The sequence below is a fragment of the Molothrus ater genome, chromosome 3 (assembly GCF_012460135.2).
Source record: "Molothrus ater isolate BHLD 08-10-18 breed brown headed cowbird chromosome 3, BPBGC_Mater_1.1, whole genome shotgun sequence".
NCBI lineage: Eukaryota > Metazoa > Chordata > Aves > Passeriformes > Icteridae > Molothrus > Molothrus ater.
In genome coordinates this window covers 18,891,640-18,918,272 of record NC_050480.2, presented here as the reverse complement: position 1 = coordinate 18,918,272, position 26,633 = coordinate 18,891,640, and the positions used below count along the sequence as shown (strand labels likewise).

General features: G+C 39.2%; 1 protein-coding gene across 1 annotated transcript; it reads left to right on the top strand.

Annotated features, from left to right (window-relative positions):
* Positions 1 to 31: 31 nt before the first annotated feature.
* On the top strand, positions 32 to 26,604 carry IARS2 (isoleucyl-tRNA synthetase 2, mitochondrial). Its single transcript, XM_036404612.1, has 23 exons — positions 32 to 250; positions 701 to 823; positions 1,659 to 1,815; positions 2,790 to 2,938; positions 3,028 to 3,077; positions 3,174 to 3,283; positions 3,369 to 3,459; positions 3,848 to 3,963; positions 5,041 to 5,210; positions 5,996 to 6,086; positions 6,278 to 6,429; positions 7,391 to 7,551; positions 14,905 to 15,007; positions 15,623 to 15,716; positions 20,901 to 21,009; positions 21,789 to 21,891; positions 22,808 to 22,933; positions 23,308 to 23,439; positions 24,006 to 24,112; positions 24,920 to 25,065; positions 25,222 to 25,412; positions 25,971 to 26,115; positions 26,226 to 26,604. The coding sequence occupies exons 1-23, from the start codon at positions 47 to 49 to the stop codon at positions 26,378 to 26,380; spliced, it is 2,985 nt and encodes a 994-aa protein (XP_036260505.1). The 5' UTR covers positions 32 to 46; the 3' UTR covers positions 26,381 to 26,604.
* The last annotated feature ends 29 nt before the right edge of the window (positions 26,605 to 26,633 follow it).

Sequence of the window (26,633 nt, the reverse complement as noted above, 5' to 3'; positions counted from 1 at the left end):
GCCGCGGCCCGTCGCGCCGGCGGAAGCGCGGCTGCAGCCCGTGAGGATGCTTCGGGCCTGGCGGGCGCCGGCGCTGGCGCGGGCCCGGGCCGGGGCCGCCAGGGGCTGGGCGCGCTCCGCCGCCTCGGAGGCCGCGGCCGAGAGCCGGGAAGACTCCCGCTACCGGGACACGGTGCTGCTGCCGCGCAGCCGCTTCCCCGCGCAGCTCCCAGGGCGGCTGCAGCCCGAGACGGAGCTGAAGACGCAGCAGGTGCGGCCGGGGCCGGGCCGGTTCCCACGGGAGGAGCGGGGGCTGCCCCAGGGGCGGCGAGCCCCCGGCCGGCAGGAGGGCGGGAGTGGCCGCCAGGGTTTGTGTTCGGTCCCGCCGCGCAGGGCGAACTTCTGGCGAGTCCGGGCTCTTTTTTAGAAAAGCTCGAGCTCTTGAGGTATTTTTAGTTTGGATAGTCGTAACTCTTATGCAGTTTGTTTTGGAGGAGAGTAACGACCATCCGGATAGTGCAGTGCTAGGATAATAATCTCAGGCCTAATATTTCACCCTCTTCGGCCTTCTTCGTACTTAAAACCCACTAATGGCTTCTCTTGCGGAGTTAGAAAAGTGTATTTGTTTGCCTGCCTGCTTTTGTTGTAAATTTTGCATCCAGACTTTTTGAGGGTACAGAGAGTTGTGATAGTTTTGGTCTTTTTCTTGTTGTTTCTACAGAAATGTGGTTTTTCAGAACTGTACTCATGGCAAAGGCAAAGGAAGACAAAACAGGAATTTTGTTTACATGATGGACCACCTTATGCCAATGGAGACCCTCATGTTGGCCATGCATTAAACAAAGTAAATACTTTCTTGTTCATACTTTATTCTTGTGAAGTGATAAAAAACCTGCCATCGTGTGCCCTGTGTTCTCTGTTCCCATTTAAATCAATAACACTGTAAAATGTTTGCGATTTTGGTAGTTGGGGCTTTTAAAAAGCAATAGGATGATTATGTGGATGCCATATTTTGCCATATTGACATAGATACTATACCCCAACATAAATACCATGTACTGAATGCTCAGTGTTCTTTTTGATTCAGCCTTGAGATTCACAGCATTATGCTGACCATCAAGTTTGAAAGACTCAAATTGTGAGCTGTCACCCACAGCTTCTCACGGTCCCAGTGCCAGAGCTTGGGCTGCAGTAATGTGCTCTAGGCCAGTGCTGTAGGTCCAGCTCAGTGTTTTAAAAAAGAGAGTAAGTCAGTTTTGTTCACTTCAAGTCTTGCGAGTTTATAAGGTGCATCTCAGTTACACTGGTTGTGAAGTCCTCGGATCAGAGGTCCTCTAAGGTTCTGCCAATGTACAAAATGATAGGCAAGAAAAATAAAAAATGCAGAGTCTTTGGATCACAGAGTGGCTTGGGTTGGAAAGGACCCTAAAGCTGATTTAGTTCCAAACCCTCTGCCATGGGCAGGGACACCTTCCACTAGACCAGGTTGCTCAAAGCCTCATCCAAACTGGCCTTGAATACTTCCAAGGACGGGGCACCCAGAGCTTCTCTGGTCTTAAATATAAATTTATCCTGCACCTTTTGATAATTGTATTTTTTAAACAGGAGGAGCTTAATTACAAATGTGGCTGTTCCATATGGGGGAGCTAAAGTGATAACAGACCCTTGTGGCTTTTCAGATTCTGAAAGACATCACCAATCGCTTCCATGTGATGAGAGGTTATAAAGTGCATTATGTGCCAGGGTGGGATTGCCATGGGCTGCCAATTGAGTTGAAGGCACTGTCAGAAGTCAAAGGAGCTGAAAATCTTTCACCGATGGAAATTCGGCAGAGAGGTAAATGAAGGCTTTTAGACTTCATTGTGGCCTTTTCTCTTAGCTATTGGTGACATTTTCTATGATCACTGGGTGTATTTGGCAAGCAGATAGAGCAGGCTGGAATCTGATGAAATGGGATAATTTCACACAAGCTTAATTCATTTTGGTAATGGGCATGCAGACCATTGACCCTCAGTTTAAAAAAAAAACAAAAGGAGGGCAGGAGATTTGGATGTCTGCTTGGATTAACTGTATAGTGGCAGGAAGCTGCAATTTATCAGATAAGCATCCTTTTGGTTTTTGAAGGCTGAATTTGATTAGGAACTGAAAAGATGCATGTAGAAGTCAGGCTCCTTCAGGACAGCTTAGCTCAGTATCACAAGTAGGAATGTATTTGTTGACTTTTTAACAATCCTCTAAAACTATAGGGGGGACCCTTTCGAAGAAAGTGTGTATTATATGGAAACTGTTTTGAAGAAATAATTTCAAATACAATATGGGTTGAAAGGCATCATCATTCAGCTGCAAAGCTTTTTGTAATGAGCAATTGAAACTTCTTTAATTTGAAATTGTGGTAATGAAAAGGACTAACTTATTTTCAGATGTATGTTACTTAAAAAATTTTGAATAAGCATAAACAGAGGGAGTTAACTTTCACTCTTATTAGTTTTATGTTGAGAACTTATTTTGAGAAATTTTTCTTCCTAACAAAGTATATTTTTCCCCCCCTTTCTTAAAAAGAAAGTTTGTAGTCTAAGGACATGTGCTTAGTATTCCTGTGTTAGTGAAAAAGTGCCAAGCCTCTTTACTCTTTGCAGTCATTTTTTGTAACAACCAATCTGAAATGTATGTATTTTGAATCATAATGGTTAGGGCATAGGTTCACTACATTCAGCTCTGGCTTTACTAAAAAAATCAATAGTGCATTTCAAGTGATATTTTATTGATCTTAGTATGCTAAACCATGTGCTTAATGGAACCATTCCTTTCAGCCAGAGCATTTGCCGAAAGAGCAATTGAGAAACAGAAATCCGCCTTCATTCGTTGGGGTGTAATGGCAGATTGGGCCAACTGCTACCTTACATTTGATCCAAAGTATGAAGCAAACCAGCTGAGAGTCTTCTACAAGATGCATGATAAGGTATATTGAACTTCTGTGGAAGTCTGTATTAATTTTTCATGAGTTTTGTTTCTCCTAACTTTTTTTTTTCCCCTCACTGTCCTCTCTAGGGTTTAATTTACCGGGACTATAAACCTGTGTTCTGGTCCCCTTCAACAAAGTAAGAATCAAGTTACTATTTTGTCTTCAAAATTTTAGCAACGATGCCAGTAGCTTTTGATGTTGCAGCGTGTAACTTGTGTTTGATGTGTATCAGAACAGCCTTGGCTGAGGCAGAACTGGAGTACAATGAGCAGCATGTCAGTCGCTCTGTGTACATGAAATTTCCGCTGCTGAAGTCGCCACCTAAGCTGACTTCTGTGATAGGTATGACTTCTCTGTGGCTTTAGAGACTGACAGCTTTGATTTTTGTTATAACTGTGAGTAAAGTGCTTCTAATTTATATCTGTAGATGGATCATCCCCTGCTAGTGTGCTAGTCTGGACCACGCAACCTTGGACTGTGCCAGCCAATCAAGCAGTTTGTTACATGCCTGACTCAGCGTAGGTGTCTTCCACTTGGTTCAGTTGTCTGTGTCAGTGCCTACTGGTATTTAGCAGCAAAATTAAAACATTCTGGGCTGTCATTACAGTTTACTTAAGGCATCTTTTTTGGGTATTGTTGGGGTTTTTTTGTTTTAAGTGTTGCAATTGTAAGCTTTGTTCTATATCTACTAATATATTAATTTCTGCCTAAATTTTTATTAAATTATTTCTTCTTCTTCATTTCTTCTTATTTCTTCTTCAAGGTTACCTTGAATTTTGAGATTTGTGAGTGAATTGGGCATGTAAAGCATACTTGTCTGTCTTTTAGAGATGAAGAATTTCACAAATTGGTAGCTTTGTGGTGTTTGTAATTATTTAGTATCATAAATTCACGTTTGCATTGCAGATACGCAATTGTAAAATGTACAACAACTGGACAGCACTTCATCCTTGCTGCAGATAGAGTTGAATCTACAGCTGCTGTTCTGGACACAAAGTTTGAAGTTGTATCAACGTGTAAAGGTAGGTTTTTAAATTGTTAAATTGCTTAGAAATCTGCTTGTAGGTGTCTGAATACTGCTTCATTTAAATGTGTTTATAATTTGAGAATATGCTTCACTAAAATAATACAAGGAGGAGGAGTCTGTCAGATTTACTGTTGGTGTATTGTAGCTCAAATTATTATCCATAGATTTCAAATGAATTTTTAAAATCTGGCATCATGTGTGGAAAAATGAGATGTAGAGTGTAAGTCTACCTCTAGTCTGTTCAGTATCAAAATCTTAATTACACTGCAGTTTGTCTTTCCATCCATTGTTGATGGCAAGAGGGGGCTAATTACAAGCGTGACTGGTGAGGTATTGTAGGCGGCTGTTGTCTGTCTAGACAAACTAAAGCAGTTGAGTTGGCGTCCTAATAAACTGCATAGTGGCATTTCTTACCAGGCAGGCTTGGGATTCAGTGTCATGAGTTGGGATTTGGTGTGTCATTTGTGAGCTTTGTTCATTTGCCTCCATCAGTGATTCAGTGCTGGAAATATGCATTTGTAAAGGAGGTGAGGAATCTGTTTCTATGACTTTTTGTTTTCTTTTTTCTTTGATGTCTTTGGTGTCTTTCCATGCCTTCTCTTTCAGAGGAAGTCTTGTTTTTACCTAATGATGAAATTACTGAGGGTGTTTTTTCTCACAGCTTCCACCTTTTTGAATCATACTTCCAACTTTTTGATTATACCATTTACAGATAACATCCAAGAGTAGTAGAGTTGAACCTTCTTAAAAAAGAAATTTTATATTGGAACCTGTTGGTTTTAACTTCCCATATATTCAGTAATTAATTATATTTGTTACTTTTCTGTATTTGTGTACATAACTTTGTGATGGCAGTTCTTAATCATGTTCCTTCTAGGAGAAAATCATTCTGTGAACACCATTTTGTCATATGGCACATTCCTTAATCTCTGTGATTCTTGACTTCCAGCAAGGCTTTAATAATAATAGTTCTTCTTTTTTTTTTTTAACCACTTGGTTTTTTTCTGCTCTCTGATAGAAGAAGGTGAACATGTGAATTGTGTTTATTTTATCTTCTGTTCGTATTTTTCAGGTGCAGATTTGGCAGATGGTTCTTGTGCTCATCCCACCATTCCTGGCAGAGTCTCTCCCCTGTTACCTGCAAATCATGTGACAATGACAAAAGGGACAGGATTAGTTCACACAGCCCCAGCTCATGGTATGGAAGATTACAGCGTAGCTTCCCACCATCAGCTACCCACGGTACTTTATTTTTCAGCTGTTGCTCTTGATTTCCTGCAACTGATTGACTGTGTGACACCAAAATTATTTGTTTTAATTTGTGCATAAAACTTGAAAATATTTTGAAGCATTCACAGAAGTGTGAGTATCACTAATGGCCTGCAGGAATGCAAGACTAACCTTAAGGAAATGTATATCAGAATAAAAGAATGAAGTTTCCTTCTGCTAATTAAAACTTAAAGGGAGGTGTTAGAATCAGATTTTTCTGCTCTTTATGTGGTTTTGTTTTTTAAAGGAGAACACAGAGAATGTTTCTCAGATACTGACTCTCACTTCTCAGAATTCTCTTTTACATGCAGATCAGTAAGTCACCAGTTATGTAGGTCGTTACTTTTTTTTTTCAGCAAAGCTTGTTTTAAACACATTTGTAAATACAGCTCATTTATGCATAGCCAGTTTGTGATTGATGGGAGTGAAGATTCAGGATATGGGGCATGGGGAGGGTTAGGTTTGCTTTTATTTTGCATTGTTTATTTGAAAAGTCACTGAAATACCAGTGACTGTGATGTGTAATAGTTGTGGTATGCGTGCAAATGCATTGGTGCTCGTTTCTTCTGACACCTGAAATTCACTTACTTGGTAAATTACTAAACTGCAGTTCACTAAATCTGAAGTGTACTTAAATATTTTGTTATTCATCAGAAAAGGAGTCACCCAGTAGAGTATTTAACTCACTTTTGAATACCAAAATGATAATAAATTGCCACATGATATTTTATTAACATCATTAATTTATTTATTTTCAGGATTGCCTTGTGGATGAAAGTGGGTATTTTACAGAAGCAGCAGGTCCTGAACTTAAAAACAAGAATGTCCTTGAAGAAGGGAATGAAGCTGGTGAGTATTTGGTGTTTGACCATTTGTTACTTCATCACTTACAGTCCTGCAGGTATATTTTGAGATTTTGTATAAACTGGCCATATTTTGGCATTTCTTGCTAAGTGTTGATTATGAAAAGGACTAAGTTGAGGTTAACAGCAGCCATACGTTCAAACTGAAATTTAATCTTGCCTCATTTTTTCTCTCAGTCATTAAGATGCTTCAAGCAGCTGGGAGTTTGTTAAAAGAGGAGAAATATGTGCACAGTTACCCCTATGACTGGAGGACAAAAAACCCAATTATTATTCGTGCCAGCAAACAGTGGTTTGTAAACACAGCAGATGTGAAGGCTGCAGCACAGGTATGTAATTTTTCTTTCTTATAAGACACTTGAAGACAACTGAGGCTACTTGGAATCAACAAAAAAATCTTGCTGTAGCTCTCTCCAGGATATTATCTTCTCTAGGGTTTAGGAACAGTAGTTGAAAAGCATTAATTACTTGTTGAAGTGAAATATGTTGTCAATTCTTTTGTCAATGTTGATATAATCCAGGTATATCAGCTAAATCCAGCTGCACTGACTGGTATATTTGCTCATTGTATTTACAGATGCAGAAGTTTCTTAGAGCTACTGATGTTTTTTTCCCTAAAATATTTTTTTAAAAGATGATGTTTCAAGGAATTAAAGTAGAAAAGACAATTTAATCACTGTTAAAATTACCTTTTTTTGTTAGGCTAGCCTTGTGTGGCCAGATATCTGTTTGCTGCCCTGTTAATTTTGTCACAGTCCTATTTTAAATAACTTTAAAGCTTGGGGTCTTTTGCTCTTTGAAGTTATGTAGATCCATACAGAAGATTCAGGCCAGCACCTTAGGGTAACAGTGATTTTATTCTAATTAGGGCATGAGGTATATACTCCATATTCATCTTTATCTAGAACGGATGAAAACACAGTGGTTACTCAGCAGGGCTGGGAGTGGGTGGTAGCCCTCTGCAGACAGTTTGTATCAAGGTGGGTTTTCAAAGTAGACAACGGAACAAGATACAGTCTTCTTTTAAACTTCAGATTCAGTCACTGATGCCATTTTAAACTCATTTTTAGGGTCTGTCTGCTAGTGAATCAGAGAACTGGGGTTTGCTTGGGAAATACACAGTATATGCAGTGTTCAAATAAGTTATTGAAGAGCAGCAGACAGTTGCCTGAGAATGTGTTTTTGATACTGGGAATGGGAGAGTAGATCTGTACCATATTTTACTGGCAGCCTAAACATTTTTTGTGGGAAAGCTGAAGCATGTTCAACAGTTCACTGTCTCCTTCATAGGATGTGCTGAAAAAAGTGAAAGTGATCCCTACATCTGCAGTGAACAGGATGCTGGAGATGCTGGAGAGAAGGACATTCTGGTGCATATCACGGCAAAGATGCTGGGGCGTCCCAATTCCTGCCTTTTATCAGAAGAGCACAGGAGAATGCTTGATAAACAGGTACCTGCCTAGCCTTAGACACTGTGAAGTGACAGAAGAAGCACTGTCTGTTGTGCTGAAGTTAGTGATATTATAATAACTTCTTATTATTTCAAGTAGGAATACATGCTTTTACTTGTAGTTGTTTATATGCAGATCTAATTTAGATTTAAGTTAAAACAATCAAAAGCTTGTGGCTGGAAGTGACTTACACATAAATAATAGGAATTAATTTACTTACATACTTAAGTTACCTTAAAACTCCTCTTGAGATTAATGGCTGTTTTCATCGCTCATCTTCAGTGAGCTGACTGAAGTCATGACTGACCTTTCCATTTAAGCAAGCAGTGACATGCAAACTGTGGTTAGAATAGATGGCAACTGTAATTGTACCACTGTACATTAAATAGTCCAGGTCCTGTGTCAAAATAGCGTTTTGCAGTTAAGTGACAGTGAGATCTGAAATGACTTAACCACACTGGTTGCAGAATAAATAAGTGCATTTTGTTTCAAAACAAAATTGGAGTAGTTTTAAAGACCAGCCTCAAGCATAACTGACCCTTAGCTATATGGTTTGGTATGTCTAGATCTTCAGATGCTAGTCTGATTCTGCCATCTTTTGGTTAATAGTATCCAGATATTGCAAACACTGCATTTCAGGAATTATAGACAACATAATGCAGAGGAAATCCAAGCTATGCTTTAAAACAAGGAATGTCAACCAAATGTGATCCTTTTCTTTCCTGTAAGGAGTAATAGAGTTCTGCTTTTACTTCTTTGGGGAACAAAGGTATTCAGTTCTGAATGCTCTCTCAGAGGTGATTTCATAAAAAGAGTGTTGTGGAGTTCCACATTCATTGAATTAGTTCCATAATTGTTTCCTGCCTTGAGATATGCTGATGTAACTCAGTTTTGTACACCTTAACCTTACAACCTTTTGTGAAAATTCATAAGTTTGTACAGCTGAACTTGAATACCACTGCCGAACTTTTTTTTTATTCTAGTGTTGAGTACTGCAGGAGTCTAGCATGTTTTCCAGAGGCTGTACTGAGCACACAAGCAGTAGATAGTAGACAGTAGTAGGTGAGGCTCAGGGTGTGGAGAGCAGGGAATGGACTTTAGACAGGTAGTCCTTAACTTCACCTGGTGTAACTGGGTGTGTAGGTGTGCAGAGATGTACTTTGGCTCTCTCACTGTAGGCAATAACTGTGAGAAAAGACCACAGTAGCCACAATGTCCTTTATAGTGCCTGAATAATGCTGACACACATCAGGAAATAAATGGGTGGAGGATTTGTGGGACATAAAACCACTTTACCTGCAAAAAAGTAGGTGTGTGTCTCTATAAAAAACTACTATTTCACAGAATTCTTTTTGTTTTCTGGTTGAAGAGTAGCCTTGAGAGTGTGTGTGTTGCTTAAAAATTGTTAAATATATAGTTTTACAAGCAAAAAAGTGTAATGGAAACCAGTCCAGCAGTTGGCACTCAAAACTGAGGGGCACCATGAAGCAGGGGCTCCTTCTGAACACTGAGGAGCTGGGACAGAAAGCATTTGAAAGGAGGGATATGTGGGAATTCCCTTAGGTTGTAGTAAAATCACTTTGAAAGACCGTGACCTGTATTAAAGCCCCTGCCTTTTGTGAGTGCTGAAGCTGTGTGAGATTATTCCCGAAATTGTGCAAAATGTGGCAATCACAGCATTTTGATGTGGTAAACTCTGCCACAGCTTAACACCTCCACCTTTGTGTGTAGGTGTTGGCCCAGCAGTAAGAATTATAGGGGAGTGAACGAAAGGACAGCATGGCCTCTTTGGGTAGAATTGATCTGGGAAATAGAGAGGCATTTAGGAAAAAACCAGACATATTCACTATGCTTGAAAAGAGATTTATTTCATTTGACTGACAGGTTCAGATGTTCATTTATAGCCAGTACTCTTTACTTCTAACTTTACTTACTCTTGGTGGAATTTTCAAAGGAAATTATAAAGCAGTCATTAAATATTCTAAAAAGTTTGAGCTTATATATTTGTAAAGTTAACTGTAGGAGACTTCTGTAACTGGAGTAGAAGTGCACAGAATATTGGCCTATAGAAGTGACAGGCAAATGCAGAAGACAGTCTGTCAATTCATAGGTCATTTTCCTGGACACCAGTTCTTATTGAAAACTGCAGCTAAGCTTGTTTTGTTACATTTGCATTATCATTTTGAAAATCATATTACAACAGGTTGCTGACATACTTTTTAATGTGAAACTTTTTAAGTTTCGTACCTGGTATGAATAATTAATATAGTTAAAACACCAGTAAATAACTTGCATTTCAAAACATGAGCTGTTTTTAACTTGAATGCTGGATGCACAACCTTTCAGTAGCAGCTGCTGTGGAGTTTTTGAGTGACTATCAAAAGTAACAGCATCTCCACTGGAAGTCAGTGTAGTCCACATGGAGTTGCTGTTACATGTGAGAGCACCAGTGGTCGATCTTGAGTGATCTTGTTCATGTATCACCTGTAAAAAGACTTTTAAAAAGAAGAAAATGTCCCTAAAATAAACTGCTGTTTCCCTCTGAGAGTTGTCCCTGAATTTATCACATGAAAAGCTGCTGAAAGCCCTTCTTTCAAGGTGGAGCTGCTTTCTCTAACAGTGTTTTTGCCACACCAGCAATCCAGTCTTTCTAGCCAAGAGGTAGTTTGTAATGTTCAATGCAGAATCTCCATGAGTCTCCTTGCTGCTGTGGCACCCCTATAACCCTAAAAGATATTTGATTCAATTACGTTGTCATCTATGGTTAGAAATTTAATATACTAATGATGTTTAAATTCTTTTATGCAGAGTATGCTGCATCATATTGTGATTGGAAGTGTAAAAATGATTATTAAAAACTCCTTATAGGAGAGAGAAAAGAGAGAGCACTTTTTCATTATTGCCATTTTCAGTAAGAATACAGAGGTGAGATTCTGTAGGATTTTTTTTCACAAATGGAGAAAAAAGACTTTAAAAGTAATTAAGAGTACATGCACAAATAGATGCTTATGCTGTGTGACAGCTTTCAAAATTTAACAGATTTCAAGAGAAAACATTCTCCATCTAGGAAGCTCTGTAACTCATGGAAAAGAAGAAAGAGCTCCAAAACTAAAATATAAGAATTGTATTTCTAGTAGTAGCTCAGCACAGGTAATACATACTTTAATCTGACCTCATGCAATAACTGCTTTACAAACTCACTGTTCAGATATTGGTAATAAATAATAGTATTGCAAAGATCGTTCTAATGCCTTTGTCTACATCCCTGTGACTTTGATTAACTCATAAATCAAATTTCTGAAAAAGAAAAACCCGACATGGTTTTCAAGGACATCTGTCCTGTGCTCTTATTTGTTTTTTAAAATAACAAGACATTTCAGTGAATTGCAATCAGTAGCAGCTTACCACCCCTATAATACTTACAGCTGTAGTATCAACATTCTTGTAAAGCAGAAGATAAGTTTCCCTCTTCGCTGCTGTTGGAAAGGAGATGGAGAGAACATCAGGCTCTGTATTCTTCTGCTCCTGACTGTATCTTAATGCTGCCTAATTTCTGTTAACAGATTAAATAAGTGTGCAGCATAATCAATATCTGGCTCCCGGGTGATTGGCTGGAGCCGGGGTAGCGTGAATTGCCGTAGGGGTGTCAGAGTGTAGCAGGGACACGTAATGCAAGTTCTTCCAGATAGCCTCTGAATAAAGGGCAAAGTTTTACAATGCCTTTATGGCTCACTCGGGGAATTATCATGCTCACCTTGAAGGCTGCAGATTATAAAGTGATGAGTAGTTATTTGAGCAAGGTGGTTTTCACTTGCACCTTACAGAAAAGTACTTTGCAAAAGTCCTGCTCCTTATAATGCAGATACTTTAAATAAAGTTGTTTCTCTCTTGAAGTCAAATTTATCATAAGGATCCTTCAAGAAGAGCAGAGATAAGTACAGGGGCTTTGTTTGTTTGATTTGTGTTTTTCAAACTGTAGGAGTGAAAAAGATTTGTTGAAAAGGTACCCTGGAAATTGTTCATTTAAACTACCTCCTTTTATAAAATGTTTGTTAAAGTTCACTTATATTTCGTAGGGAAACACTGTATAGTGAAAAAAACTTGCACTGCTAAAATATTGGGTTTTTTTAAACATGATTTGAAACTATGATAGAATTTTGAGAATATTGGTCAATAAAAATTTGACTTCACAGTCCTTGACTCCTCGTTTCTTGTAAGTAATTGATAACACAAATCTGACCTTCTTTTACTTATCTGAAAACTTTTATCTGTAGCATAATTGTACCTGTTGGTTCTTGTGTAACAAAAATATCTTTAAAAAAAATCTGCTCTTCATAAATTAATAGTGTGATCTTTGCATTGCATGGCAATATACTTGATAAAAGGTTAGCTCATGGTATGTTTTGTGGGAATGGTGTATCTACAAGGCTTCACAAGTCTTGTGTGACATTGGCAGTACTTACTGTAAATGAAGGCAGGCATTTTATTATGCTTTCCCAAGGGACAGTAATAGCAAAGGTTTATTTCCTCCTTCTCTCTCCCCTCCCCCACCTCTGATGGAAAGGAAAAAATAGTTTATTAAGAGAATCTTTTTATATGCTGTCCAAGATAACTGTTAATTTTGATCTATAGCTGGATTTATCATCTTTTATAAATCCCTCCAAATACTGATATTGTGAAATACCTGTTGAATATTTTAAAAATGTATAGGTTGAAATAATTTCATCACTGGAGTTTATGTCCCTCCACAGAAGTGTATTTGCAATATGAAAAAAATATGTGGAAGACAGGCTTAGTTCCTGTTTAAATTTTCTGCTTTACAGGATGTGCTGGTAGCTTTTCTGTACTAGTTGTGGGTGTGATTCCTATACAGAGAATTTTTCTGTTTCTCATTGAGGCCAGAGCTAGTAACTGAGCACTGAATTACTTCTTGCATGAATCACTCAACATACACAAATATTTTACATGGTAACAAACATGTTTTAGGGTAAATCATCCTCTTTTTAATTTAGCTACTCTTGTCTTCTGCTGGTGAGTTCTATGGGTAAGACTCAGCCAGTGAGAGGAAGGCATTGAAACTGTGGAGAGAGCTCTTCAAATCTTCAGGTGAAGACAACTGGTTATCTATAACTGTCTTTAAAAATACACTGATAGTGTATTTGAGAAGAACCCAAGGTGGAAAATTCTATTGGCAAAGAGAGAAAAATAATATTGTGTATTGCTTTTTCTAAAGTGTTCCTGGGTGCTGCAGTATCATCCCTAAAGGTCAGGGTGTAAATCCAGCTTTGTCAGTGGAAGCTACTCATCCTACAAAACACAAAGTCAGAGGAATAGTTTAGTCCAGGCTGAGGCAAATTTCATTTTTGTGTTTCCTGTGAGCTTTCTGAATTTGGAGATTTAGGGTAAAGGAGGCAAGACATAAGGGTTGTGCGTCAGCTACCTGCCAGGAATTGTACCTGTACTGGGGTTGTTGTTAGCTTTTATCTTGGAGAAGTAACACTCTCAAAACTGGAAGTATAGCCAGACAAACAGGCCTCTGTGCAAATATTTTTGTAAAGAAGTGGTAACATTCACAACTGGAGCTCCTCAGTGTTGTTTTAGCAAGATAAATGTTAGCAGATTCATTACAAAGCCATAAATTGTGTCCTACATTAAAATGGAAGGTGAATGATGCCTGGGCTGGTTTGAAAGGGGCAGAATGGTGGTGGTGCCACAGGGATGTCCATGTGTGAGTATTGCTGCTTAATGGCCTCTCCCTGTAGAGAATCTGCTGAGATGTTCTACAGGAATTTATTTTGAGAAGTGAATTGATTAATTGATGATTGATTGATTGATTGATTGATTGGTACAAAATTGATATTCTGTCATTGCAATTTGAGCAGTCAAGAGCAAAACTGGATTTTCTTCTTGCCGTTGTACCTCATGTCATGAGCTGAAGGAATTTGTTCTACAGCTTCCTGGAGAACATGTTTTCATGCTTAAACCCTGAGTGTAAGAGTCCATTAAATGTTTTAGTGATGTAGCTCAGCTTATTAACAGTGCAGTAAAATACTGTGCTGAAAACCAAACACAAAACTGAGTGATGACTGAAGAAGATCATCTGCCTTCTGTGTTTTTAAGATAATTATGCCAGATAATTATTTTACTTTTTCCCCCTTTGCAATACTGTGTCAAGAAATTAGTTAACTGATTAAATCTTCATTTCTCGAGTTATGAACAAATCTCTGGTGTCCTGGGTAACACAGCAGGTTTAGTTTGAAGTTGGCAGGTCAGGATGATCTGTTGTACTCCTTAAATACATCAGATGTCTTAAAAATCACCTCTTTAGCAAGTGGTCTGTGAATCAGCAAGACAAAGTGTGTGGGGTTCCTCTTTGGTTTTTTAAGATACTTTAATTTATGTCTAGACTGGGTATTAAGCAATATTAAAAATCAATTCCCCATAGCCTTACCTACTAGGGCCAAGGATTGAATGTGTCATAAATAATGCACAGAACTGCACGCCTTGAGGTTGCCTTCTCTATTCAGATCATAAAAAATGCTTAGTTAACTTTTTAATTTTTCTTATTTCCATAATATCTGTTTATTTTCAGGACCTTTGTCCTGGCTGGTGCTATATGATATGGACTCATAGATTGCCTTCAGAGTGTATATTGAATGGTTTATTATCACTCCTCTATGGGTGCAGAATTTTCAGTTTCTTACATTATTTGTATTAATATATTTAGATTTATTACAATTTAAAATATATATTGCTAATTTTGGGAAATTCAGGCAACTGGAATCTTAAGATATATATATATATATATATATATATATATATATATAGAGAGAGAGAGAGAGATGTATATGTGTGTGTGTGTGTGTGTGCTACTTGAAAAGCTGTCATTTCCTCACTCCTCCTTTCCACATGAGTTCTCAAAGTCTCTGTATCCAGTAAGAAAAATAAACCTGTTGTTAAAAAGAGCAGATATTTTGAGGGGAAATACTTGTGTAGTTTCTTTAAATTCAAGGTCAATAAATAGCAAATAAAATGGATTTTAGAGGTTTTCAAGCTGCTGGCATCTTTTCTGAGTGCCCCAATTATGAGGTATTTGCAGAAGATGATGTTTGGAATCCATGTGGATTTTTGTATATTGTACAAACCCTCCCATCTTGGGAGGCAAAGCCAGAAAGTATTCAATGCAAGCAGGAAGGTCTGTGAAGTTTTGTATGGATTAGAAGCTGGAAAATCACAGGTTCTAGTAGCTTGGTCTGTGTATCAGCATCTCTCACTGCTTTGGGTCTGGGATACTTGTGGAAAGGTGTGATTAACTCCTCCATTCAAAAACCCCTTTTTTTCCTCCTAACCCAGTGAAACCATCACAGATGTCATCAAAATAGTGGAGCAGCAAGGAACAGATGCATGGTGGGCCCTCCCTATTGAACAACTCTTGTCAAAAGAGGCTGTAGCAAAGGTAAACTTCTGACTTCAGGTACAGCAGGTGCTCAAGACAGTTGAGTGATGGGAAGTAATAGAAAAATTTTGTTTATTCCCATGATCCTCTTCAGTCTTGTATCCTCATTGTGAAAGGAGTGTTCAAAAAGTGAGATCTGAGTGGGGCAGAACACACAATTGGATTTGTGCTGTTAATTCAGGGCAGAAATCTCCATCCTCCTCCTCTTAATCAGGAGGAAAGTGACATCCTAATTAACCAAATTATGAGCCCAAATATGTATTAGGTCTTGGTCATTAAGATGGATTAGAATTTTTATTTAGTTCTTCCTAACTTTTTATTGTTCTTTAACAATTGTGTACTTAAGCTAACACAAAGCTGTAGTGTTACTGTGCCATCTGAGATTTTCTTTGTAATTTTTCCTTGCCCTACCTTGAGTTTCCATAAGTAATTATCTGAAAACTCTTGTCAAAAATTACCTACATTATTTTGTGTTCACTCACAAAGTTTGTAACAGAACCTGTACAAAACTGGACCAGAAACAAAATCTGCTTTATTTCTAGCTTTGAAAAGCATTGCTGATTTAGGGTATTCTATTTGCATTATTTAATAATTGTTCTCTCAATTGTTCTCTAGGCTGGTGGTCGTGATGTTTCAGATTATGTCAAGGGACAGGATGTCCTAGACATTTGGTTTGACAGTGGAACTTCCTGGGCTCATGTTTTGGAAGGTAAAGAATTCCTATGTTGATCCTTATTTTAAAATACTTGGAGAGCAAAATGCAACTGTTCTGTGTGACACTGTTGGTGTCAGCACAACTGAGGCAGATTATGCCATGAGCAGGCTGTCTGTGACTTTTAAAGCTGCTTTTGCTTGTAAAGATAAGGATTTAATGTTGGCAAACTCATTTTCAGCATAATTAAAGTTGAGGTTTTTCTAATATGCTGCTCTAATGATTCTGACATGTGGTGTACTGTGTAACTGCTGATCACCTCATACTTGCTTTGAGTGGAGAAGTCTCATGGCACAGAGAGCCAAGGTACTTTGCTGCTACTTCGTACTCCTAAATTGTTTTTAGTTAACAAATTTCAGTCTGTGCTTGTCTGTGCTATTTGAAGCAAATAGCACAGACAAATAGCAAAGACTGAGATCAGCTGCTGAGGCTAAGTTTTATAATTTAAAAGCGTAGGTGTGCTTTTTCACTTCTCATTACTTTCAGTAACTAAAGCAGTATATTGTGGCTTGAAATATTTATACTTGCTATATGCTATTTATGGCTCCTGCTGCCAGTAGTTGCTACTCAGTAGGTAGCAGATAGACATTTGTATAAAAAGATGTAAAATACACACTGTTTGCCTGAAGGATAGTGCAAAGTCAGGAGTCTTTTCTAAAGGAGGAGTCTAGTCCCATACATCAAGTCTGTTGGACTTTAAACCCTCTGTACACAATTGCATGATAACAATCTTGCTGAATTATAAAACACATTAGTACCAGAGTTTTATTTCTTAGCAACATGGTCAGGCAACAGTACCATCAGCAAACATTAATTTTCTAGAAGATTTTTACATATATTGAGGTTTATGCTCTTTAAAAATGTTTCTGGTTTGATTTTGAAAGCTATAACAAAGTAGTGGTATTTTATGCAGTTACAAACTTGCATTGTTAAAGAGCTGAACACCTCAGTCCTCTAATCCTTTGTAAAGGAAATAACTTTTCATAAGGAATACAGAATCAAGGCTCTGGATTTGTTGGTAATTTGTGTAAGGCTCCCATATGGATTCTGTAGTGTCTAATAAATGTTTGGGTTATCACAATACAGACTTTTTTCATGGAACTATTACAAGCTGCTCTTCTCTACCTAGTCCTCTTCTTTTAATGAAATTTGCTGGAGCTTGGTGTGTGTAAGGCATCATCTTCTGCTGTGTGACATAAATGGAATGGCCCCACTGCTGTCAAAGCAGGGGACTGGCTAACCAGCAGTGTAACCTCCTAACCCCATTTATTCTCCGAAATGACACAAAAATTGCATTACCTTTTTTCTGTGTAATTGAGGCTTCTAGCCACTGCCAGAAGTGCAGTCTGTGATTCATATCAAATTACTGGTTTAACTCACCTTTTAGGAAACTTTGCAAGAGATGTTGTTGAATTAAGAGTTTTGTCATCTATTTCTGAAATACGCTCCAGTTTTTAAAGCTTTTTGTAGAACTTCTTCCAATATCAATGATAATAAGTAAGGCTTACAGATAGACTAATGGGTGGGGTTGTTTTCCAAAGTACTCTTGGAGGAAAAAAAGATGGAATTCATGGAGAAATTCAAGATTGCTTAGAGAATGTCATTATGTGAAGAACTAATTTTGTGGTAGGAGATGAGTGATAGCAGAGGTTGTTGCTGCCTTCTGTCAGTGTTGGTGGCAGAGGTTCTTTCACAGCACGAGTTACTTTCAGGCTACTGCAGGATATAAAAGATGATTAAAACTGAGACTAATGTTTGTTTCACTCTGCCCTGAACCCAAGTTATTGAAAATTCTAAGTCAATGATCTGTTAGTAACTAGCAGGAATAACAGATGTTAGAGATCTCCCTGTCAGTTCCAGCTTTGTGAAAATAATTCCTTCTCTTCAGCGTCTCTGTGACTCAGAACTTGGCCTCAGTTTTCAGTGCATTTTACCCAGCTGTGTCCAAGCTTACTAAAGGAGGTGCAGCTGTTACAAAAATGAATCCCTTTGGCTGATGGCCACACAGATTGCTGTCAGCAAAAAAAGCAGGTTGGGAAGGGGGTGAAGAGGGGCAAGAAGAGAGATTCTGCTGAATGAGGATAAAGGAACTGCTCAGTGACAGCCAAGTCCAGTGGTATAAATCATAGGCTGCATTACCTTTTGCCCTTGCACAGTCCTATTTCTAATGCTTGCCCTACTGCATCTTCCAGGGACTGGGCCTATTTCTGATGAAGATGGCTTAAAGTTACTCTTGTTCCATTAAATTATGGTTGGCTTCCTTTTTCCAGCCTGGGTGTGCCTAAGGTACCACTTATAGCTAAATGACAGATTAACCAAACCATTCTATGTCAGCAGTGGGGCAGCTGCAATTTACACACTAAAATCAGAGATTTGGCTACTATATTTGTAGTCACAAACCCAAAATTGTACAGCTACAAGCAGACTGTGTGAAATAAACACCACTCACTGGCATCACTGAGAGCAGATCCACAAGTGCAACGTTCTCTGAAATCCCCTAAAATTTCCTGGGGATGCTGTTTGCTTTCTTAATACTCTGTTTGCCTAACACTGTTTTCACTGAACAGTTTATTGTTGTGCCCTCTCATCCTGTTTGTTTCTTGCTACACATGCTTCAGACATGGATAACTGCATTTTCACAATGCTGCTGTGAGGTAGAAGAGTGTTAATACACTGCTTCCAAAGAGAAAGTGTGGTAAAAGCAAAATTTTGTTCAAAAGCATGTGCTAATTTTAAATACTTAATGCTGTGGTGCCTAGCACTTTTTCTGTTGTTCTTTTGCTTTGAAGTTCAGCCTTTTGACAGAGCTCATTTCAGCAGCTCCTTATGGAGCATCCATTTAAGAGATGTCTTAAAATATCTCAAAATTCTCCTACATTTTCCTCATGGGCAGAGTGCCATCTTCACTACAACTTTGAGATGATTCTTTTTTAAAATATTTCATATAAAAATGCACACTGGACTTCATTGTGATGTGATTTGCCAGTGGTAAAAGTCACACAGCTTTTCACCCACAGTTTTGTGGGTATTGCAACGATGGTAGTTTTCAACATCATAACTTTTTTCCCTATCTTATTGGCTAATTTTTAACTGAATGAATGTGATTATTTTACAGCTTGCCTATCTAAGTGTTTAAACTTTTGTGCTGACTGAGAGGCTTGAATTTATCTTAGCTGGTTCATTCCTGGCATTAAAATACATCATGTTTAATCTAAAAGTCAAAGTCTGTAAGATCAAAGATACGGAATCTTGAAATCCAAACCAGAAGGATCATAAATTGTAATTCTCTTTAACGACCTATGTACTATACTTCAGTTAAAATAAACAGAAAAGTCTCTTTGGGGTTGTTGGACATACTTCTCCATTTATAAAAAAAAAATGTGAGCACTGTTGTAATTAATTTTATATAACAATCACAATCTTAACAAAACTGAGGAAGGGGAGCTACTTATAAGGCAAGTTTTGTATATGCAAACCCCATGTTTGTATTTTACAGATAAAATGTTCAGGCCTCTGTTAACTTTGCAAGCACCAGTAGCCAGCTTGCCAGATGTACTAGTTCCTGTCAGAAAAGCCCAATCCAGTTTGCTGTTTGTAATCAGTTGTTTGTTGAAATTCTTCTCTCCTCCAAGTTCTAACTACTGGCATTTCCATGAAAAGTTCACTTCTCTAAAACCAGTAGCTCATAAACTAGTTGTAAGCAACAAATGTGTTACAGATTTTCTAATGTTCCTGTCTTCCTTACCACAAATATTCTTTTTATTTATCTAGTCCTCACAAGTATTTTTGCAGTCTCTTAATACAAAGGTTGCTCCTTACTTACTGTACTTCTAAACCCCAAACTCTTTGTAGATTTCCTTGACTGAATAAGCAGATGTGTAAAAACCATGATATCCACCCACGCATTTTTCCTGTGCTACCTGGAACTGTGTGGCCTTGACCTTTGTAATGTTGAACTTCCCTTTATTGCAGGATGGATCTAAATATTGAAACTTCCATTAAGTTAAACAAATAAATCAAGTGTGTCAGTGGCAGAAAGAAGCATTGTCTCAGGGGTCGTACGAAGAGGAAAAGAGGAGACAGTGAATAGAGTAGAAAAACTTCTGTCTGAATATTGAGAAAGCAACACCATCAACTTGTAGAATCAAAACTAAACTCCTGATAAATATGTGTATGGTTTTGCACCTTTGTAGGCTTTGACTTGCATGTTCTGCTGTGTTCACATTACTCTGTTCTCACTCTGGTGACCTGTCTAGGATTGCTTAGGACAAGGAGGGACTTCTTGAGTCAACAAGTTTGTACCTTTTTGTACAGTGACTGAATTCCACCAGTAAAGCCATTTAAACTGTGCTGTCCTCTCTCAACCCTGTGGAATAGCTGGGTTAGCTCTTCTGCTTTTAATGTGCAGTCAGGCTAATACCCTGCCTGCCTTGTAGCCCAATTTTCCTCTAAAGTACTTATTAGCTGCACTTGCTCTTCCCTACCATTCCTCTTTTGTTCTATGTGTGTATTTACAGGGAATATTTCTACTCTGCCTTCCCAAGCCAGGCTTTTCCAGATTCCTCTATCCCCAACAGACTTTCTTGTTTCCCACATTGTCCTAACTCTTTTCCAAAGTTTTTAATCTTCCTGGAACACCAGTGACCAAAAATGTAAATTCTGTCACAGGTGAGCTGTGGTCACTGCCAAAGCTACCTGCTCTCTTCTGTAAATGCCTTTCATGGGCTGGTTGGGCACCTTACCTCTGTGCCTTGTGCCTTGAGTAATTCCAAATGGGAACACTTCAGATGGTGGCATAGATTTTTATTAATTCCAAAGTATGTGAACTTTTCTTGGGTATTGCAGTTTGTTTAGGAGCACTTGAAAAGTCTTCTGAGGACTTCTGTGAAGCAATCTGAGCATGATAGCTTTTTTTCATAATTTTGTTATTTAGTTTAGGAGAGAGCAAGCTTATTTGTTAAATTCTGGAGCGTGGCAAGTTTTGGATTCTTTTAAAAATTACAATACTAATGAATCCCTTGTATCATGGTTAAGTAACCACACACCATTTAAGAAAAGTAACTTACTTGCTGGGTTTAAAAAGCAAGATAAATGTTACTAATCACTTTCAGAGATTTTGTGTGTTAATTGTTTTAAGATACAAGGTCTGATATTTCAAATAAAATGTTCTGGTTTTTAAAGGTGCAGATCAGAGAGCAGATACATACCTTGAAGGAAAAGACCAGCTGGGAGGTTGGTTTCAGTCCTCTCTCTTAACCAGTGTGGCAGCAAGGAAGAAGGCACCATACAAGTAAGTGTGTGGATTGCAAATACATTTCTAGTCCATTTATTGAATATTGGGCTTTTGGAAGTGTGCACAGTAGTGTATAAACAAGAGAAATCAAACCAGTACCAAGTATCTGATTCATGTTCTTACATTTTCAGTAAAAAGGTTTTCTCATAGTAGATTGTAATTCATTTACTGTTTAACTTTTTTATATCATAATTCTAATAATGTTTTCATTCTTAGTAATTTAGGAATTATCAGATACAAGTGGCTTTTTGCTATCTCTCCCACTCCCACAATTAAAGAAATTCTTTGGGACGTGCAGTGTGCAAATCTCCCAAGATCATTGACTGGTGAATTCAACATTAGGCTGTAGGGAATTGGGAATAGCTGTTTGCTTGTGTTCTGCTGGAGCTGTGGCACACCATTTATCTCCTGGAAGATGGAAAGCATAGGGAAGGGGAATGTGGCTCAGCTGCAAGGAGGCTGTACAATTTTGGGAAATGTATTGGTTTAAAAAGTAAATAATGCTTTAGTCTTCATTTAATCTGAAATACTCATGCCCTAGATATCTAAACAATCTGTTACTTGCACAACAAAATTAAATGAGGAAAATAAAGTTGTTTGCTCTCCGTGGATGGTAGTACGGGGTATATTCATGGTTGGTTGAACTCGGGATGGAGTCTCAAGCTCACCAAAACAGGGTTTCTGTGTGAATCGACTTAAGAATATCCTCATTAGAAATCAATTCTTAGCATAGATTTTTCCCTGGGATTTTGTTTTCACTAAAATCTTTCCTGCAGGACTCTGGTGGTTCATGGCTTTACTGTTGGCGAGAAAGGGGAGAAGATGTCTAAATCTGTTGGCAATGTGGTTGACCCTGATGTCGTTATCAATGGAGGTGAAGTAGGTCAAGCTTCTGAATTTCTCAGAACTGCCACTTAAAACCTTTCACTGCCAGATTCTGCAGCTGTCTTGTGGCAGAACTCTGTCAGGCTCTTTGGCTATACTGCAGTTCCATTTGGCTGGTCTGAAAACCTTGACTTGTGCTGCTTCTGCTGTAGTGCAAGAAAACCCCTCACCTTCATTCTCTACTAAGAGAAAAGAAAATTATTCAGAGGGTGTAGGATTGTTCCTTTTTACCAGCGTTGATGGAGTAATGGAGAAGAAGAATAATAAAAATAAACAAAAAAATTAAAATAATGAAACTCTGCTGTGAAACTGACTGAAGTTTACCAAGTATGGCAGTGGAGCAGTCAGATCTAGCAGCTGCACCCCAGCAATCTCTCTGCTCTCAGGTTATTATTGACTCTGGAAACTTCATTCCCTGGTCAGGGAGGTTGCATTGCAGTGCATTCATATGTTCTGAATTTCCCTCCCTCCCCAGTCCCACTGTTGCTGTTTCTGAGGCTGCTGAGCAGATTTTGCAGCTCACTAGACGAATGAATCAATCCTTGCATGACTTGCTTATCTGATTAATTAAAACACACAATTGTTTCTATGCTTTCACATAGAATTGAAAACAGTCTGAAGGGGAAGAAAAACCTATGTAGCTTTAGATACTAACATGGCTATTTTAATGAGAAGCATTCAAAGGATTTAAGGCTGCAGATGAATTTCTCTCAGCTTACCTGGGTTCTAGCACTGCCTGTACACAGAGTGCTGCAGGTGTGAGTTACTAAAAGAGGGGGAAGCCTCCAAGCACAGTAGCCTCTGGGCACATAAAATTATAGGTAGTCCTGCGTGGAACAGGGAGTTGGACTGGATGATCCCTATGGATCCCTTTCAGCTGGAGATATTCTATGGCTCTGTCTGTCCTCAGGATCACACCAAGGATCCTCCATATGGTGCCGATGTTCTCCGCTGGTGGGTGGCAGAATCCAATGTTTTCACAGAGGTGATGATTGGGCCTGTGGTGCTCAATGCTGCCAGAGATGATATCAACAAGGTAAGAGCCACCACTGCCAACACTATTCATCCCAGCAACAGGTTCTCTGTGTCTTGGTTGCAAAGTTTTCCAGTCTTTAGCCTAAAGAAAGCTTTTCCAAGCTTATTTAGGGAGGTACTACTGCTTTTTACACCTGTGGGTCAAATAGTAAAGTGTGCTGAGAAAAGACTCATTTCACAGCTTTGTGCTTTGTGGAAACAGCCAGTCGTTATTTTTCTGTAGATCCTTTTGCCATGTGTTCTTTATGATGCCTTTGTAACTATTCAAACAATCATTTTGAAAAGCAGTCAATTTACGTAGTGATGGAACATGAGCATTTTGTGTTCAATCTAAAGTGAAGGCTAATAATGTTTAATTGCTCTGGGTTGTTCTAGCTGCGGAACACACTACGCTTCATGCTGGGAAATGTGGAGGGCTTCAACCCAGAGACAGATTCCATCCCCCCTGCAGAGATGTACATAGTGGATCAATACATGCTGCATTTACTGCACGAATATGGCAGCAAGGTAAGGGGAATTGTGTTTAGATGAGCATGTGCGTAATGTTTTCCATTGGCTTTATTTTCTTTAGATGTGTGAGGAAAACGTGTGCGTTAAGCAGGCACCTTACAACCACAAAGGATCCTTCAATGCAATGTGCACTCCTTTAAGCCCATCTCAATTTTTGGGGAAGACTTTTAACATTCTTAACTTGGACATCAACCAGATTTTCCCACTCACTGCCTAAGGCCTCAAATTAGAAGTCTTTAAAAATAGTTAGATATTAAAAAAAAACAAACCCAAAAGCTAGAGCATTGGAAATTTGCTGTTGTACAGAACTTTGACATTTCTGTCACTCAGAACCATTTTGCTGAAACCATGGGCATGGTTTCTGCGGTTTCCCCTTTTCTTTCCACTCAGACTCGAATGGAAATTATTTCTTTGGCTGAACTGTTAACTGACTTTTTTTCCCGTCCAACAACCTTTTAAAGTTTCTGCCAGACCTTTTGCCACTCATTCCATTTCCTGTAAGTTTAGTTCATCAGGGGGTGTGTGAAGCAAACCAATGCACTGTTCTTACCTCCCTCTCCCAGGTTACAGAAGCTTACAAACAATATGATTATAGCAAAGTTGTTCGACTGCTGCAATCATTCTGTTCCAGAAGCTTGTCTAACTTCTATTTCAGCATGATCAAAGACAGGTGAGTTCCTTCCTGCTGCCTTTAAAAGGGAAAAAAGAAAGGAATGGGTCTGAGATGGAGGTAATAAGGTTCCACGTGAATGCTGAGTGAACACAGGTATCTCCAAGGACCTCTCAGTGCATTCAGCTGAGTGGTTGTCATTGTTGTGCTCTCTTCTGTCCACTGGTGGTACTGAACACTTTAAAAGGTCATCAAACGAGCACATTTAAAACCAAATAAATATTTAAAGACAGAGTCTTGGATCTATATATTTACCCAGAAAAGGGTGTGTGTCTGAATTTGGGAAGACAGGAAGAGAAGGGCTTTTAGCAGTTAGCTGTGCAACTCAGTGTATTTATCTGGTTTTTTAGATCAGTGAAAGAATCTTAAGGCTGTGACTGATACTTGTGTAAATGTGCAAGGGCTAGTTCATGGGGTAGGAGGGGTGGAGGTTATACTGATCTATAGTTGCCAGAACATGAGTAAAGGAGGAGTGGGGGGAAAAGAAGCCCTAATGCTGAGGTTTACAGATGAACCAAAGGGCTGACAGCTGCAGGCTCAGCTCCCTTAGGACAGATTCTCTCTCCCCCAATTACCATGTAGAGAATCTCCTTTCCTGTGACAAACTCCTTTCCTGTGGCTGCAGATGCGGATGATCCTGTCTGCAGCTCACTGTGCTTTCCTAGGGAAAGGCACTCCAGAAAAGCTTTTCTTACAAAGGCTGGATGGGTCAGACTTCTGCATGTCCACTGGCAGTCCCAGAAGTGTGGCTCTTGAGCAGAAACATGAACATAGGAATACCTTCCGGCTTTCCCTGCTGTCTTGCAGGCTCTACTGCGAAGAAGCAAAGGATCCTAAGCGTCGTTCATGTCAAACTGTGTTGGCAGAGGCTCTGGACATCATCATCCGCTCCTTTGCACCCATCCTGCCCCACTTGGCAGAGGAGGTTTTTCAGTACATCCCTTACAAGAGAGGTAAAGCACATACCCCACTGCTAAGCAATTCCTTTAGTGCACTGTTTAATTGCACAGTTATAAGGAATGCAATTACAGAAATATGCCATTCTTTTTTATTCATTTCATAAACACCCAAATAGACTAAAATAAGAATTGCTTTGTTTTGCTTTCAAGACTCAGAGGGGGTGTTTCATACTGGCTGGATTAATGCAAGCTCAGCATGGAAGAAGCCTGGCATTGAGGAAGCAATAGAAGGTGCATGTGCAATGAGAGACTCCTTCCTTGGGTCCATCTCTGGCAAGAACGCTTTGGAATATGAAGTCATTATTGTAATTGAGCCTGGATTGCTGTTTGAACTAATGGAGGTAAAAAAATGCAACTTAAGAGTAGTGTTGTCTGTGTGAAAACTTTCTTCTGCTTTGTACTTACCAGAGAATCACAGAACGGTTGAGGTGGAAGGCACTGCTGGAGCCTGTACAGTACAGCTCCTTGCTCAGGCAGACTTACTTACAACAGGTTGCCCAGGCCTCTGTCCATTGGTTTTTGGATAGTTCTGAGGATGGAGATCCTGCCAGCTCTCTGGGCTGCCCGTGCCAGTATTTGACCACCCTCACACTAAAAAAATCAGCTTTGGTTTCTTGGAGGAGGACCACCTTTACCCTGCTGGCAATGGTCTAATGCAGCATCCCAAGGTGGGGTGCTGCTGTCCCTGTCCCTGGCTTATGGGCAGCTGCTTGGCCCTCAGGCACCTTTCTCTTGGCCACTGCAGTTCAAGTCTGTCCTCCTCCTAGCAGGAGTAAACCAGACTCTTGGTTCAAACCATCCACTCTGATTAGGAACCACAGCTCAGTATTTATTTTCTAGACTGGATGGTGCTGAGAAACAAAACCAAGTTCCAAGTCTGAAAGCTCTCTGTCCCCCAGGCACTGCAGGCTGAAGAAACTTCCAGTGTTTCCCAGCTAAATGAGATAATGATGGCTTCCCAGACAACCCTGCTGAGTGAGCTCCCCAAAGAAATACCTTCAGATGCAAACATCATAAAAGGGACCTTTCTGATTAACTTGGAAGGTAAGAAAACCATTCCAGACAGATTCCTGCACTACAACACAGGTTGTTCATGGCTTGAGTCTTACCTACAGCTCCAGCCTCTCTCTCAACAATTACACTTTCTTTGACAGGTGGTGACATCTGTGAACAATCTTCATACAAAGTTATAGCCCAACCCATTGCCAAAGCAAAATGCCCTCGCTGCAGGAGATACACTGCCGAGTCCTCAAGCACTCCCTGCCCACGGTGCCTCCAAGTCCTTGCTGCTGGAAAGGGGAGCACATGAAGACAAAATGCCTATGCAAAAGCTGCTCCAAAGTGGCTGAAGCAGCAGGTCTGCAAATTGGAACCTGTAGAAGCCGATGCTTAAGCCCCAGCCTGAGCCAGAGTATCATGTATTTTGGGGAACCTTATATGTGTGTGTATATATATATATATAAATATATATATATACACACACTACTTGTGTATATCACTTTTCAGCTTAATAAAAAGGGTGGTTAAAAATAACTGAGTGATTTACTTGTTCTTAGCAACCT

Coding starts and splice junctions, on each gene's coding strand:
- IARS2 (XM_036404612.1), top strand. CDS start 47: ATGCTTCGGGCCTGGCGGGCGCCGGCGCTGGCGCGGGCCCGGGCCGGG. Junction 251..700: donor CGGAGCTGAAGACGCAGCAG/GTGCGGCCGGGG, acceptor TTGTTTCTACAG/AAATGTGGTTTTTCAGAACT. Junction 1,816..2,789: donor GATGGAAATTCGGCAGAGAG/GTAAATGAAGGC, acceptor CATTCCTTTCAG/CCAGAGCATTTGCCGAAAGA.